We start from the raw sequence: 16,537 nt of genomic DNA, 5'->3' as shown, positions 1-16,537 counted from the left end.
AAGTGGGATTAGTTCCTGTGTAAATTAGTTTGACTTTTAGCATTACTAGCTTTATGTATTTCTTTTCCTAGGAGAAGACTTGATTGTGAATAGAACTGTTATGGAAGTTACTTTCAAGGTTATTAGTGAAGCCAGCCTTTCATGTAATAAAAATATGCTCATTTTTACTTAGCTTTCTTACAAGTTCAGAATTTGTTGTACTGAGTTATTAAAGTAGATTATACACATTTAGCATGGTTAGAAACTAGCTGTTACTACTCAGTGTTTTCTCCTTAATAAGTTAGTTTAAGGGGCTGGAGATAATTTCATGGTAAAATGGCAACTTAACTCCAGTTTAAAACATTGAAACTTGAAAATTTTCCTTTTTGAAAAAGTACACATACATCTGGCACTCTCTATCTGTGGGTTTCACATCCCAGCAGTCTACCAACCTCAGAAACAACCAATCATGGATTGAAAATATTTTTTGTAGGGGGGGTGGGAATTAAAAAAAACAATACAATAAGAAAATATACAGATAAAAGGTAATATTAGACCACATATGGTGGCTCATGCCTCTACTCCTAGCATTTTGAGAGGCCAAGGCAGGAGGATCACTTTAGCCCAGGAATTTGAGACCAGCCTGGGCAGTGTAGCAAGACCACATGGCTGCAAAAATTAAAAAAAAAAAAATTAGCTGGGTGTGGTGGTGCGCACCTGTGGCACTACTCAGATGGCAGTACTCATGAGGCCGAGGCAGGAGGATCACTTGAGCCCAGGATTTGTAGGTTACAGTCAGCTATGACTGTACCACTGCACTCCAGCCTAGGTGACAGAGTGAGACTCTGTCTGAAATAAATAGTATTTGCATGGCATTCACATTGTGTTAGGTTTTATTAGTAAACTACAGATGATTGAAAGTATACAGGAGGATATGAATAAGATTATATACAAATATTATGCCATTTTATATAAGTGACTTGAACATCTGTGGGTTTTGGCATCTGGGGGGGGTCCTGGAACTAATTCCCTACAAATACCAAGGGGCGAATGCCTGTATGTGTGTCTGTGTATGTGAGTTTATGTGTATATGGGTGTGTTCGTATGTGTGCAATCTTTTGACAGATTTTGAATTAATTGGGTAGAGGACTCAGGATTTAGTAGTTTTAAAGCTCTGCAAGTGCTTGTACTATGCAGCCTAGGGTAAGAACTTTTAGTTTAGGTGCCTGCAGATTGTTTCTTGAGGCAAATATTTTATTACCATTAAAAGAGAGAAGAATGTATAAAACAATTGAATCAAAATTTTCCTCCAACCATTTTAAAGCATCTGTGATGAAAATCACACAAGTTCCCAAGTTAACAGGAAATTTTAGATTTTTTAGGCACATAAATCATTGATATTAAAGAAAATTAAGTTTACTAATATTTTTATCCTCTAGAAACAGCAGTAGATAGGCAGATCACCTTTCCTTTGTCTCCAGCTCTTAACATTGAAGTGGAACAAAATGGGAAACCGTCCCTGGTTGATTTGAATGAAGAAATGCAGCACATGGATGTAGAGGAATCACAGTGTGAGTTAAATTACAGAGCTGTTGTCCATGACAGTAAAAGGAGTAGTGATCTGAATGCAACATGTCGGGCAAGATTTCCTTATGGCTTGCAAAAACTTGGTTTCAAGAACACAATTAAAAAATAACCTATAATTCTGCTTTGGCAATATGCTTTAACTTTCAGCTCATCTTTTGTGAACACAGCTGCGCTAATACTTGCATTCTTGGTTTTTAATATCTTGGGATTTGAAATCAAGTCGTGATTTATAATTTTTTGAAAATAAAGGTGAATTGTAAAATAATATGGGAATGGAAAGCAACATAACAATATAGTTCCTTAGCATGACAATTCTTATTTTAACACATTCTAAGTATGGTAATTTTTGTGGTGGTATTATATGTAAATGGGATGATATTTGCTTATTAAATATTACATTTTAAATAAATGAATTTAAAAGAAAAATATGTATTTTTCTTTTTAGGTCTTAGATTATGTCCATTTTTGGAGGATCATAAAGAAGACATTCTATGTGGGCCAGTATGGCTTGCTAGTGGCCTTGATCTATCAGGGCATGCTGGGATGTTGACGTTAACAAGCCCCAAACTTGTTAAAGGTGAAGTAATGTATTTTACAAAAGCAGAATTAATAATACCACAGTTGTAAAAAAAATTTAAAAAACCTGATCTCAAAAAAATAAGATTGTTTTCTTTGGGACTTTCATTTGAAATTTCATCAGTTTGCTGGTAGCTGAGGTCATTTCCTGTCATAAGTAACTGTATGGTTATCTGATCCCACTTTTTGTGTCCTAGAGGTCTCAGTGCTTTTTGAAAAAACATTGAAGAAATGACTACAGGATGACTTAGTGTGATGTAACAGAGCTCTTTTGAGTAAGCAGACATTATGTTCTGCCATTTTTACCCTTCCTATCACATCAGAGTCTTATCTCTTCAGAGTTTTATTATATATTATTACAGTATCTTCCCTTAAAAGAGGTTTTTTTTTGGCTTGTTTTTGTTTTTTTGAGACAGTCTCATTCTGTCACCCAGGCTGGAGTGTAGTGGTGCAATCTTTGCTTGCTGCAACCTCTGCCTCCCAGGTTCAAGTGATTCTCTTGCCTCAGCCTCCCAAGTAGCAGGGATTACACCCAGCTAATTTTTGTATTTTTTTGTAGAGACGGGGTTTCACCATGTTGGCCAAGCTGGTCTGGAACTCCTGACCTCAAGTCATCTGCCCACCTTGGCCTCCCAAAGTGTTGGGATTACAGGCGTGAGCCACTGCCACTGGCCAAGAGAGGTTTTTGTTTTTATTTTTTTGAGACAGGGTCTCACTCTGTCACCCAGGTTGGAATGCAGTGCTGTGATCTCAGCTTGCTGCAACACCCGCCTCCCAGGCTCAAGCAGTTCTCGTGCCTCAGCCTCCTGAGTAGCTGGGCCTACAGGCGTGTACCACAATGCCTGATTAATTTTTTGTAGTATCAGTGGAGACGGGGTTTCATTGTGCTGCCCAGCGTGGTCTCGAACTCTTGAGCTCAGCCAGTCTGCCTGCCTGGGTCCCCCAAAGTGTTAGGATTGCAGATGTGAGCCACTGCTCCAGGCCAAAAGAGGATTTTTATTAGAAGAGCTTTGACAGTGTCATATACAATGATTTGAGTGTCATAAACAAATGCAGATTATAATGAATGTTTTAAAATAATGAGCTATCATGTTGATAATAAATAGAAATATCAGTATTAGGACGTTTTCGGCTTTTGTATCCTGAGGATGAATTTAAAAAAACAACACAAAATGACTAGTTCAGTTGTTAAAGAAATTTGGGGTGGGGTGGGATGTAGAGATCCTTCTCCAACCCAAGAAAATAGCTGACCATCTATATGGCAACTATTTACATCTGTGTACGTTTGCTTCCTAATGTTTGTCCACATTCACACATAACCGTTTAATTGCACAGGTCAAGTATCCCTTATCTGAAATGCTTGGGACCAGAAGTGTTTCAGATTTCAGATTTTTTTTCTGGTTTTGGAATATTTGTGGTATACTTGTAATATTTGTGGAATACTTAAGTATTCCTAATCCAAAAATCCAAACTATGAAATGTTCCAATGAACATTTCCTTTTAGCATCATATCGGCTTTGAAAGAGTTTTGCATTTTGGATTTTCAGATTAGGGATACTCAGCCTGTATATATGCAGGTTTTGTGCTTTCTTATTGTCATTAGGTTTTCGAGATGTTATGTGTTAGGTTTCATGTGAACAAAAAGTAATAAAATCTCAAATTATTTAGATTATAAGTTTTGTTCAATGAGAGTGTGAATCTTAAATTTTTATGTGGAAATAGAAATATTGGTGTTTTAAAAAATTTTTTATTTTTTAGAGACACAGTCTCCCTTTGTTGTCCAGGCTGGTCTCCAACTCCTAGGCTTAAGGGGTCCTCCTACCTTGGCCTCCCAAAGTGCTAGGATTACAGGTGTGAGCCACCACATCTGGCCAAAAGTACCTATTTTGACAAAATGGAATGTAGAATTACATGACACGTGTTTGGAAAGCCTCAGTACTGTTAAAAATATTAATTTTCTTAGAGTATACTAAGATTTTTTTCCATAAAATTCTCCCCAACGTCTTTGAAACTGAACAAGGTAAGTGCTAAGTTTTTATGGAAGAGTAAAGGGGTAACATTGGCCAAAGAAATTTTGAAACAGAATGTCAGATACCACAACACAGAGAATAGTACAGTAGTGTTAAGAAAAATGTAACAGTGTAGTGCTAGCACAGCAGGCAGGTAGCTAAGTAGAGTGATAGCATTTATAATCTTGAAAAGATTTAATACCTGGTAATGCAGCAACAGACTGATAGTTTGCTGGCAGATGTAGTAATTTGATGATAATTAAGAAATGTATTTTATATATAGATTGTATAGTATCCCAGTTTAGTTAATATAAAACACATACTAGTGATAATAATTACTTGAGTGCTCTCTTTGTGCCAAGCACAGTTAAGAGTGGTTTAGTTAACTCTGAGGTAGGAACTATTAGTATCATTTTACATTAAAAAACTGAGCCACAGAGAGGATAATTTGTCACGTGCCTAATAAATGGCAGATCCTTTATCCAAACCCAGGTAGTGACTCTAAAGCCTGCATGCACATTTTTAGCCATCAGTACTGTAATGCTATGTGTGTATATGCACATATATATGGATGTGTGTACATGTATGCACAAGAAGACTGGATGGATATACATTCTGTAATTATCTGGATGATAGCTTAATGACAGTTTTGTGTGTGTGTGTTTGTGTGTGTGTAGTTTACAACATTTTTACCATTAAAATGAATAAGATTGGGGGAAAAAACATGCCAAATGTTTATCTCAGTTAGTCATAGATAATGGTTTTATACTATTCATATCATTCCTTTGTTCATTGTTTTTTGCTGACAGCATGTGCAGGTGGTTCACCTTTCTTCTGCTCAAACAGTATAATTTGAAAGTTCTGGCCTACTGTACTTTTTGTGGAGTTAGTTGTTGATCTTGTTCTATGAAGATGAAAAACAGTGGAATTTATTGGTGATTCAGTTATTTTCCCCATTCTACTCCACTTCTCTAGGTATGGCAGGAGGAAAATATCGTTCATTTTTAATCCATGTCAAGGCAGTGAATGAAAGAGGAACAGAAGAGATTTGTAATGGTGGAATACGTCCTGTAGTAAGGCTTCCATCCCTAAAACACCAGAGTAACAAGGGTTACTCACTTGCTTCACTTTTGGCTAAAGTTGCAGCAGGCAAGGTATGAAACTGTCATTTTGAACAATAACAATACTGTTGTAAACATTGTGGATCAGATTTAACACACTGTTAAAAGTAGTATGACCCTTCAGTGATATTTTACTATACACTTGATTCATTTGTATTTTTTCTTTGGAGTGACTTAAATATATTTGGAAAGAGAAATGTTTTGAATTAACTTTATTATTTTATCTTATTTCGTAGTTTTGAGATGGGGTCTCACTCTTTCCCCCAGGCTGGAATGCAGTGGCACAAACTCGGCTCACTGCAACCTCCGCCTCCCACGTTCAAGCCATCCTCCCACCTTAGCCTCCCTAGTAGCTGGGATCACAGGCATGTGCCACCACGCCCAGCTAATTTTTGTATTTGTAGTAGAGACGGGGTTTCACCATGTTGGCCAGTCTGGTCTTGACTCCTAACCTCAGGTGATCTGCCCACCTTGGCCTCCCAAAGTGCTGGGGTTACAGGCGTGAGCCACTGCACCCAGCCTGAATTAACTTTAGGCAAATTACCTAGCTTTTATAATGTGTACTGAATAGAGAGTAATTGTTAGCAGATATTTCCCTTTATGATTATTTTAGACCATAATATTTATGTTTTTGGTATGAGAGTTTCTTCATATGCCCTCTATTGGCAACTCACAATCTTGTTTTTGGTGAATATTTGGGAGTATACAGAAAGAAGTTGGGGAATAATTTTAAGATAGGTTCTAATCCTCATGGTTGATTTTCTGAAAGTAGCTGTGAACCGTGCAGCTCTTTACAATTGACTTATCTTGGATTTCCTGGAACTCAGGAAGGGGATTTTGTTTATCATCATTATTCATAAGGTATCATACTGATACTGATCAGTAATACCAATCATCTTACATATATATAGGTCTTCCAGTTTTTCAAGGACTTCTGTGTACTTTATCTGATGTAATCTTCGTTATAACTCTGAGGTAGGCATAGCAGGTTCTGTTACCTCCCTTTTTTAAATATTGAAAGTAAGTGAACCTTAGCAATTGGGGAGCCTGACATATCTCACGTAGTTATTTTATTATTTTTTATTATTATTATTATTATTATTATTTTTGAGACAGAGTCTTGCTCTGTTGCCCAGGCTGGAGTGCAGCGATGTGATCTCAGCTTACTGCAGCCTCCACCCCCTGAGTTCAAGTGATTCTCTTGACTCAGCCTCCCAGGTAGCTAGGATTAAAGGCACTTGCCACCATGCTTGGCTAACTTTTGTATTTTTTGGTAGAGATGGGGTTTCACTGTGTTCATCAGACTGTTCTCGAACTCCTGAGCTCAAGTGATCTGTCTACTTTGGCCTCCCAAAGCGCTGGGATTACAGGCCTGAGCCACTGCACTCAGCGGGAATTGGACTTAGGACTTTGGTTTTATCATCTGTAATTATTGGGTTATTGCCTTTAAAATAGTGGCTGTGTCTTTCTTTTTTTCCCCTATTGTAATTCCGGAGAAAATTAGTCATTTACTGAATATGAGGGTAAAAGCTATCATTTTAATTTGAGATTTATGTTTTGATGGCCACAGTTCAATTATTTTCCTTTATTTTATAACTTTAATGGTAAATGATTTTTAGTTTAGTTTTTTTTTTTGAATTTTATTATTATTTGTAATGTTTAGGAAAAATCATCTAATGTTAAGAATGAAAATACAAGTGGCACCCGTAAATCTGAAAATCTCCGGGGCTGTGATTTACTTCAAGAGGTCTCTGTCACCATTCGAAGATTTAAGAAAACATCAATTTCTAAGGAAAGGTAATTTCATTGCATTATCTTGCTATTCTTGTAGTAATGAAAGTGCAAAACAGCAATACACACATAGACACACAAATATAAAAATATTTTACCTGAAAATTTTTGTTTGTTCATTTTTCTTAAATAATTATAATCTTGATGAGAGTATGAGTTGCCTTTATACTTCATTGGTTTATCTCTTGTGTCTGCACAGTGCTTGTTATGTAGCAGGAATGGATAATAGATATTAATTTGACATGCACTCATCAGGCAAGGGAGCGTGTACCTGTAGTCCCAGCTACTCAAGACGTGGGGGTAGGAGAATCACTTGAACCCAGGAGTTTGAGTCCAGTCTGGACAACAGAGAGACACCCAATTTCTGGAGAAAAAACAAAACAAAAGGAAATTATACACATTCCTTGTTACATTACAACACATTATTGTAAATGTAATTTTTAAAATTTTTTTCTACAAATGAAATACTTGACATATAGCTATTAATTGTTTTTAAATGTACTTGCGATGTTCATGATTTAAAATGAAACATTGCATTACCAGCCAGGTTGTGATAGCTTTAGTTGTTCTGTTTTGGTCGGTAATGTGTTTATATTTTCTTTTTTTGTAGAGTGCAACGATGTGCCATGTTACAGTTTTCAGAATTTCATGAGAAGCTTCTTAACACTCTTTGCAGAAAAACAGATGATGGCCAGATCACAGAACATGCCCAGAGCCTTGTGTTGGATACTCTTTGTTGGTTAGCTGGAGTTCATTCAAATGGACCTGGAAGGTTAATAATTAAAATTTTGCTTACCACTGTTGATTGCCTTTTGGATGTTGTGATTGAAAATACAAGATGAGTCTAAATGTCTGCTGTTGTTTTGCAGCTCAAAGGAAGGAAATGAGAGCTTACTTTCAAAAACACGAAAATGTCTGTCAGACATCATACGTGTTTGCTTCTTTGAGGCAGGACGAAGTATAGCCCATAAGTGTGCCCGATTTCTAGCCTTGTGCATTAGGTTGGTATGTTTTTAAGTTGAAAGCATACTTTCTAGGTACACCTGCAATTTAGTGGGTGATACCTTGTTTATAGTGTAATTTGATCCTTGTTTAATGTATGTGTAATTTAAGAGAATTTCAAAAGTTGATGAAGATTGTTGATAATCTTAGCAAGAATTTTGGGTTCTTAGGTGAAAGTGTCATGTTAAGTAAGGGTATTTAACTTTTTTTTAATTTTTTTTGAGATGGAGTCTCAAACTCTGTTGACCAGGCTGGAGTGCAGTGACGCTATCTCGGCTCACTGCAAGCTCTGCCTCCCGGGTTCATGCCATTCTCCGGCCCCAGCCTCCCGAGTAGCTGGGACTACAGGTGCCCACCACCATGCCTGGCTAATTTTTTTTTTGTATTTTTAGTAGAGATGGGGTTTCACCATTTTTACCAGGATGGTCTTGATCTCCTGACCTTGTGATCTGCCCGCCTCAGCCTCCCAAAGTGCTGGGATTACAGGTGTGAGCCACCGTGCCTAGCCTATTTAACTTTTAAGAAAAGAAGTCTGCTGAGCTTCTCTGCCTATTGGTAGCAGTTTGGAGAATTTGGCAAGGGAACTCTTACACCCCTTTCACTCCTATTTTCTTTGGTTGTCTTTTCTTGCCCTAAAGTGTTTTCTCTGTTATGTAACAATCTTACCGACTTTTTTTTGTAGCATTGTGCAGACCCCTTTTTTCTAAACCCTGAAACAAATTAGAACAGTCTGCCCTGGTCCCCAGGGAATGTGTCCCAAGACCCCTCCCCTCCCCAGTGGATACCTGAAACTAGATAGTACTGAGCCATATATATGGTATTGTTTTTTTCCTGTATGTACATACCTGCAGTAAAGTTTAATTTATAAACTAGGCATAGTAAGAGATTAACAATAGCTACTAATAAAATAGAACAGTTATAATAATATACTATGATAAAAGTTATATGAATGTGGTCTCTCAAAATATCTTATTGTACTGTACTCACCTGTGTTTGAACTGTACTTGACCATGTATAACTGAAACCGTAGAAATTGAAACTGCATATACGGGTTCTTAATGTTTAAAGGTTCCTACTTGCTGCTGTATCTAGGAAGTGTCTAAGAGCTAATGGTCAGTATTGACTGTTGTAAAGATAATGGTTTAATGCATAAGAAAAAATTTACAGTGATCCTTAGTATGATCAGTCCCTGTTATCTTTTGATATTTTATAGAGCTAAGATTTTTAAGTACCACACCAGGTTTAGGGTACAATTTAGACCTTGAGTAATGTCTTTACAATTTTTCTTTTAAAAAATTTTTCAGTAATGGCAAATGTGACCCATGTCAACCGGGATTTGGATCTGTTCTATTGAAGGCTTTACTTGATAATATGTCGTTTTTACCTGCAGCAGCAACTGGTGGTATGTAAAATTAATCACGAATAGTTGTAGTCATATGGAACATCTCATATATATTACTTAGGATTATTTTGTAACTATGTTTTCTCTATTAAAGTTCACTTTTCTGTAGCTTATCTGTATTTTTTGAAGGGATCGATAGATTGTGGCTGGGTGGGCATATAGTCCATCAATAATACTCCAAGGAAAAGATTCATGGGACAGTTACATTACTATCAAGTCATCTTAATTCATAGCTATTTTTCTGTACTTCATTACAATCATTGAGTTGTTTGGTTGTTTACTGACTATAACAGATCAGATGTCAGCCAGGGAGGTGACATAAATAAGTAAAACGGTCCGGGCGTCATTGCACACGCATATGTTTTGTGTGATTGGTAGGAACTATGGCAAACTGGAATTTCCTAAAAGGGGCCAGTGTTGTTGTTGTTGTTTTAAAGCACCTGAGGACTCTGTGGAAATGCCTTTCAAGAATGAATGTAATGGGAGGTACAGAGTAGAATGATGGATACCAGAGTCTGGGAAGGTGTGAGTGGGGTGTGAAGAGAGGTTGATAAATGAGTATGAATGTATGGTTAGAAGAAATAAGTTCTAGTGTTTGATAGCGTGCTAGGGTGACTGTAATTTGTGGTATATTTCAGAATAATTAAAAGATTTGAAATATTCCCAATGCAGAGAGGTGACGGATATCCTAAATACCCTGATTTGATCATTATGCGTTGCATACATATGTCAAAACATCACATGTACCCCCTATATATGTGCAATTATTGTGTATCAAAAAAGAATGAATGTAGTTATCAAGTAGGAATTCATAAAGCAGTTCTCTAAAATACCACATATATAAGGTAATGAAGATTTTTAAAGATGCTTACTGTTTTTGCTAGTACATAGTGTTACTATGAAGGGCTACTAATTTGGCCTTTTAAGTCAGATTTTATTTATTGATAGACATTTTTCACAATCTGTTTTATTAAAAAACAAACCATTCAGGCTGGGCACAGTGGCTCACACCTGTAATCCCAGCACTTTGGGAGGCCATGGAGGGAGGATTGCTTGAGGCCAGGAGTTTAAAAAACAACCTATTCAACGAGTACCTCAGTGAGTTATGTATTTCATAAAGATTTCATCGTTGTGTTAAAAAGCTTGTTCAGAGTTGTTAAAAAGTTATTATATCATTCTCTTAATTTAGATGAAGTGTGTTTATATTTACATGGAACGTATTGTGGCTACAACTATTAACTCTGGAATAGAGCATTTTGACTCAGTTGCTCATTACAACTAGTTACGATAGTCTCTAATGTTTAAAAGCTTCTTAAGGATGGTTTTAAAGTTAGGATGCTTAAGTTTTGGCATGTATGTAGCAGTTAATAAAAAAAAGCAAAAATACACTGTCATGATAATCTTTTAAGCAATGTTGATCTGTACCTAACACATTATAGAATAATTTTATTCCCCATTCATTCACTAAAATGGGCTGTTTGAAGCTCACTGCCATCCACTATTTTTAAAAAGTTTTGTACAGAGAAACAGTATTTCGGTAAGGGTGATTTGAAGGACCTGCAGTCTCCTCACTTTTTCAGCTATTTTGAAGTGTCCCTCAGAGTCATCTCACATTATTATGCACCTAAATGCCTATGTTGAGTTTATGAAACTCTTCAGAAATGTTTGAAATTTTTAGTGTAAGACTGTGCCTCAGTGTGTTGTTTATATTTTAAGTGTTGTCTTCGATCCCTCCAAGGAGTTGTCTTTGTAAATTGCCCATAAGATTTTTTTTTCCAGAAAAAGGAGTGTCTTTCTAGCAAAAGGAGGTATTCTGATAAACAGGTAATCTTAAATTCTCATTATTAGAGGAAAAGGAGGAAAAAGAAACATTTATTTTGTTGTTGTTGTTTCCAGGTTCTGTCTATTGGTATTTTGTCTTACTGAATTATGTGAAAGATGAAGATCTGGCTGGATGCAGTACAGCTTGTGCATCTTTGCTTACTGCAGTGTCCAGACAGTTACAGGACAGGCTAACACCAATGGAGGCTTTACTTCAGACAAGGTATTTTAGTATATCTAGTGATTAATAGCAGGCATCTCTGAGTATGATCATGCCGTTGCAGAGAAGTATTATTTTATGTATATATGCTGAAAATAGTATTTTTCTTACAAAAATGTTTAGTTTATACCTTACTTTTTCCACATGTAGCCTGAGGTTTTATTTTCTTCTGTTTTCTCAGAAATTACTTTTTTTTTTTTTTTGAGACCGAGTTTCGCTCTTGTTGCCCAGGCTGGAGTGCAATGGCACAATCTTGGCTTACCACAATCTCTGCCTCCCGGGTTCAAGCGATTCTCCTGCCTCAGCCTCCCGAGTAGCTGGGATTATAGACATGCGTCACCAGGCCCGGCTAATTTTGTGTTTTTAGTAGAGATGAGGTTTCTCCATGTTGGTCAGGCTGTTCGTGAACTCCCAACCTCAGTTGATCTGCCCACCTCGGCCTCCCAAAGTGCTGGGATTACAAGCGTGAGCCACCGTCCCCGGCCAGAAATTACTCTTTAACAGTTTGATAAATCCTTATGATAATTATTCAGAGGGCTAATTTTATTTAATACTGAAAAGTGGTATCCCCTGCTAATGGAAGAAGAATGTAATGTGTCTGTTTCTCTGTGCACTTTATGGATGGAATTATGTGAATCACTTATTGTCCCATAACTAGTATTCTTCTACCTGCTACTTATATTTTAAAACTTGTAACATGATGAATTAAGCAATAGCAAAAGGTTAGATTTAAGTTCTTGCCTGATTGTCTACGTTTGAAGTAGGGCGTTCCTTTATTTAGAGCAGAGATTTTAGAATTTCCTAGATTAGATGTTCTGATTTTGATGACATTTTACTCAAAGCCTTTGTACTTGAGGCTGTGTTGTAATGATTCAGGGGAGAGAATAGTGCCTAATTACCCACGCTTCAATCTGCAGGTGGCAGTCTTAGTACCTTAGTTGCCAGCTTATTGGAATCACATATGTTGAGTCTCTGGACAGTGTCCTTTAGAGTATGGATTGCAGGGAACATAGTTGAGATTCACTGAATTTGATGGGTCAAATGTAGTCAGCGTCTCCCTCTGCGCTTAGACTGCTTTTAAAACTAAGTAAAGGTAATTTGTTAATTAGATGGTTGAAAGGAAAATTGTTAGTGCATTATTTTATTTTTCAGATATGGATTATATAGCTCACCATTTGATCCAGTCCTCTTTGATTTGGAGATGAGTGGCTCTTCTTGTAAAAATGTTTATAACAGCAGCATTGGTGTCCAGTCAGATGAAATTGATTTATCAGATGTCCTTTCAGGTAGTGATTTCTTTTATTAAAGAAAATTCTGAATGTTGTGTCTTGGATTTAAGTTGCCATTTGACTTAATAGATTGTAGTCATGATGTTTTTTCTTTAGAAAACTAAAATTCTTTAGAACTTAACATATGAATCATTAAAATATTTGCTAGAAGTTCTTAACTTCCTCTTTCCCCCTGAAGAAAATCCCAGTATATTAAAGTCATGTTTGAAAGAGTTGTGACTTTAATTTTTTGTTTCTGTTATGCATTTCATTTCAGTGTGATTTTAATGCTTATATGAGACTATTTAAAATTTGATTTGTTTGTTGTAGCCTTTTCAGTTTTATTTGATGTACCTTTGCTGCCTTTATAAAGTTAAAAAAATTTCCTATTTCAAAAATACAAAATTAGTAATATATACTTACTGTAATAAATAAGGATGCACAAACAAAAGATTATTTTCTGCATCTGTCACTTTCTTGAGGTAAGCTTTGTATACATTACATATATCCTTTTATACTTTCTGAAGAATGTGTTTTTCGGATGTATGCATAACACTGTTTACATAATCTTTTTAAGTGCTAAAATTTGCTGTCTATTTTTGTTAGATAAAACAGTGACCATTTCATTTTTTTCTTCCATCTAATTACACTTACTACAAATGTTGTTAGGAAACAAAAATGTTAGAAAATTTGCAAACAGATTAATAACCAGATATAAATAAATTTTGAGGGAGAAGTTCAATTTTGTTGAAAAGTAACTTATGAGGTGTGATAAAAGCAAAATAAAAAAAATCAAATACAGAAATGTAAATGAAATGTAAAATGCCTCAACCCCAACCTTTCCACCCTCTTAAGTTACTATTGTTAACTGGATGTTTAGCTATTTAAACTTGTTTGCTACCCATATTCGTTAATATAACTTCTAATGATAGATCATACTACACGTACCGGTCTGTCACTTGCTTTTTACTTACTTATGCTGACTTGGATATATGTGTTATTGCTGTATTTGATGCCTTAGGCTCTGATTGCCTTATGCCCATCTTACCATTTTCTGTCTTCTCTATCCAAGTGACGCATCAATTAGGCCACTGCAATTTATGATTGGCAACTAAGAGGACAGACTAGAACTGGAGATACCGATGCCTTCAGTATACCAAAAGAAGCAGTTAAATCCGTTAGGGTAAAAGTGTAAGGGAAAGCCTGTAAGGTTCATTCCAAGCTCTGAGGTACTCAAGTTTGCAAATGAGTAAAGAAGACTTAGAGCAAGGGATTTAGAAATCATGATATGTCTCCACTTTAATGTCTCATCATGTTGTTCCTCATTATTAGTTTTTCTACAGCATTTGTTTTTGTTGTTCTTAATGGCATCTGTGGCACAAGACAGAAATGTGAGTGTTATTCTTGATACTTATATCTTTCTTATCTCCCACGTTGAGGATACCACCATATGGCACCTATTTTTCCACCAGTGTACACAGTTGTTCCTCTCTATCCGTGGGGAATTGGTTCCAGGACTCCTCGCGGACAACAAAATCTGTAGATACTAAAGTCCCTTATAAAAAATGGTGTAGTGCAGTTTGTATATAACTTACGCATATCCTGCTGTGTGCCTTAAATTGTTTCAACATCACTTATAATACCTAATACAATGTTAATGCTACATGAGTACTTGTTATACTGTATTGTGTAGGGAATAATGACAAGAAAAAAAGGCTGTAACAGACTCAGCCATTCATTTTTTTCCCCTGAATATTTTCTGTCTGTAGTTGGTTAATCCATGGACACCAAACCCATAGATACAGAGGCTGACTGTATTTCGAGTTTGTTCACTCTCTTACCTCTCATAATCACAAGTTACAGTCATCTTGAACCCAGACTACAATAATAGCTTTCACAGTGGTCTTCCTACATCTGTTCTTGCCTCACTTCATTATATTCTCCACATTGCATTGAGTGTGATCGTTCAATTACTTTACCTTTCTCCTTAGAATACTTCTCATGTCTTCCCATCTTCTGAAGTTCAGAGTTTGTAATACAGCATTGAAAATCCTAAATGATTTGGCTGTCTTTTCCTTGCCACTTTATCTTGTGTCATTGCCCCGTTTAGTCTTCTTTGGCCCTGTGATTCTCAAAGTGTGTTCTATAGACCCCCAAAGGGTTCCTGAGATCATTAAGGGGATCTGTATGGTCATAACTATTTTGATGATCGTAGAATGATGTTATTTGTCTTTTTGATTTCATTGACATTTTTATCAATTGTGAAAAAGCATGATATTATTCACTATGCACTTGTAATAAAAACGTCAGTTTCATTTTAAAATGCCCTTGATGCAGTAAAAATTATTACTTTTATTAAAATTTTAACCCATGAATACACATCTTTTATTCTCAGATGAATGATATATATGCATAGAGTACTTCTGTGGCATGCCAAAGCACCATGCTTGTTTCAGGGAATTGTGCAGTTGAGTTACAAGCTGAACTACTTGCTTGATTCTTGGAATACCATTTTTATTTGCAGTAATGACTGACAGACAGACTACGCTCATTTACACTGCGTTACTTGACAGTTGTTTTTTGAAAAGTGAATGAGAAACATATCTCCCATAGTAAGCTTGATAGCTTCCCAGTATGTGGACTTTTCTCATGGGATCTGATATTAGAGAGTGTAATTTTCCAATATTGGATAATGAAATGTGTCAACATTTGGAATATTTGTATACAGTGGTGAACCAATATTTTCCAAATCATCAATGCAATGGTTTCACCATTATGCATGGGTAAAGTTCCTTAAAAGTATAAGATATATCAGCTGATCTTAATGTAACAGAGCTTGAGAAGTTCACTGGTAAGATTTCAGATACCACATTGTAACCTTTAAGAAATTACCTCTTGCCAAGTTTTTGAATATGCAAGTATGTTAAAGTATTCTTTTCCCAACTACATATTTGTGTTGGGCCAGATTTTTTTACCTACTTCTACTAAAATGACATATTACAACATGTCGAATGCAGAGACAGGTAGGAGAATCCAAGTATCCTCTGATACTTCACATTTTTTTTTTTTTTTTTTTTTGAGACGGAGTCTTGCTGTGTCGCCTGGGCTGGAGTGCAGTGGCCGGATCTCAGCTCACTGCAAGCTCCGCTGCCTCCCGGGTTCACGCCATTCTCTCGCCTCAGCCTCCCAAGTAGCTGGGACTACAGGCACTTGCCACCTCGCCCGGCTAGTTTTTTGTATTTTTTCGTAGAGACGGGGTTTCACCATGTTAGCCAGGATGGTCTCGATCTCCTGACCTCGTGATCCGCCTGTCTCGGCCTCCCAAAGTGCTGTGATTACAGGCTTGAGCCACCGCGTCTGGCCTGATCCTTCACATTTTAAAGAGATTTTTAAATAGGTAAAACATTGTCACTTTTTTCATCAAATTATTTTTGCTTCAGAGAACAGTTATTTTTCATCAAATTATGCTATTTTAACATTTAATGGGTTTATTAATAAATGAATTAATATTTAAATTTCACATCTTAAAATTTCTACTATGGTAAGTACCAGTAAAACAATGGAATCGAGAGCTCTTCAGGGTTCTTAATATTTTAAAGATATTTAGAGGGATCGTAGAATTGAGAACTGTTCCCTCTAGCTATATTGTGCTTTCAGTTCCTTAAATGTGCCATGTTTCTTTACTATGGGGGTTTCACTCATGTTCTTTCTGCATGGCTTTTCTCCCACTTCAAGGGAACAAATGTATAAAACTCTCTTAT

At 36.3% G+C, this 16,537-nt stretch overlaps 1 protein-coding gene across 1 annotated transcript in view; it reads left to right on the top strand.

Annotated features, from left to right (window-relative positions):
• BIRC6 (baculoviral IAP repeat containing 6) overlaps positions 1 to 16,537 on the top strand; it is a 266,933-nt gene that overhangs the window by 81,741 nt on the left and 168,655 nt on the right. Inside the window, exons 13-21 of the mRNA XM_011936037.1 lie at positions 1,461 to 1,550; positions 2,012 to 2,143; positions 5,127 to 5,305; positions 6,936 to 7,069; positions 7,674 to 7,835; positions 7,933 to 8,064; positions 9,370 to 9,467; positions 11,364 to 11,511; positions 12,661 to 12,794. Coding sequence (XP_011791427.1) covers positions 1,461 to 1,550; positions 2,012 to 2,143; positions 5,127 to 5,305; positions 6,936 to 7,069; positions 7,674 to 7,835; positions 7,933 to 8,064; positions 9,370 to 9,467; positions 11,364 to 11,511; positions 12,661 to 12,794 — 1,209 coding nt within the window. The remainder of the gene's footprint in view (positions 1 to 1,460; positions 1,551 to 2,011; positions 2,144 to 5,126; positions 5,306 to 6,935; positions 7,070 to 7,673; positions 7,836 to 7,932; positions 8,065 to 9,369; positions 9,468 to 11,363; positions 11,512 to 12,660; positions 12,795 to 16,537) is intronic.

This window comes from Colobus angolensis, unplaced genomic scaffold (genome assembly GCF_000951035.1).
Source record: "Colobus angolensis palliatus isolate OR3802 unplaced genomic scaffold, Cang.pa_1.0 Scaffold15, whole genome shotgun sequence".
Classification (NCBI taxonomy): domain Eukaryota; kingdom Metazoa; phylum Chordata; class Mammalia; order Primates; family Cercopithecidae; genus Colobus; species Colobus angolensis.
Note: the sequence above shows the minus strand (reverse complement) of the source record. Positions and strands in the feature narration are given on the sequence as shown.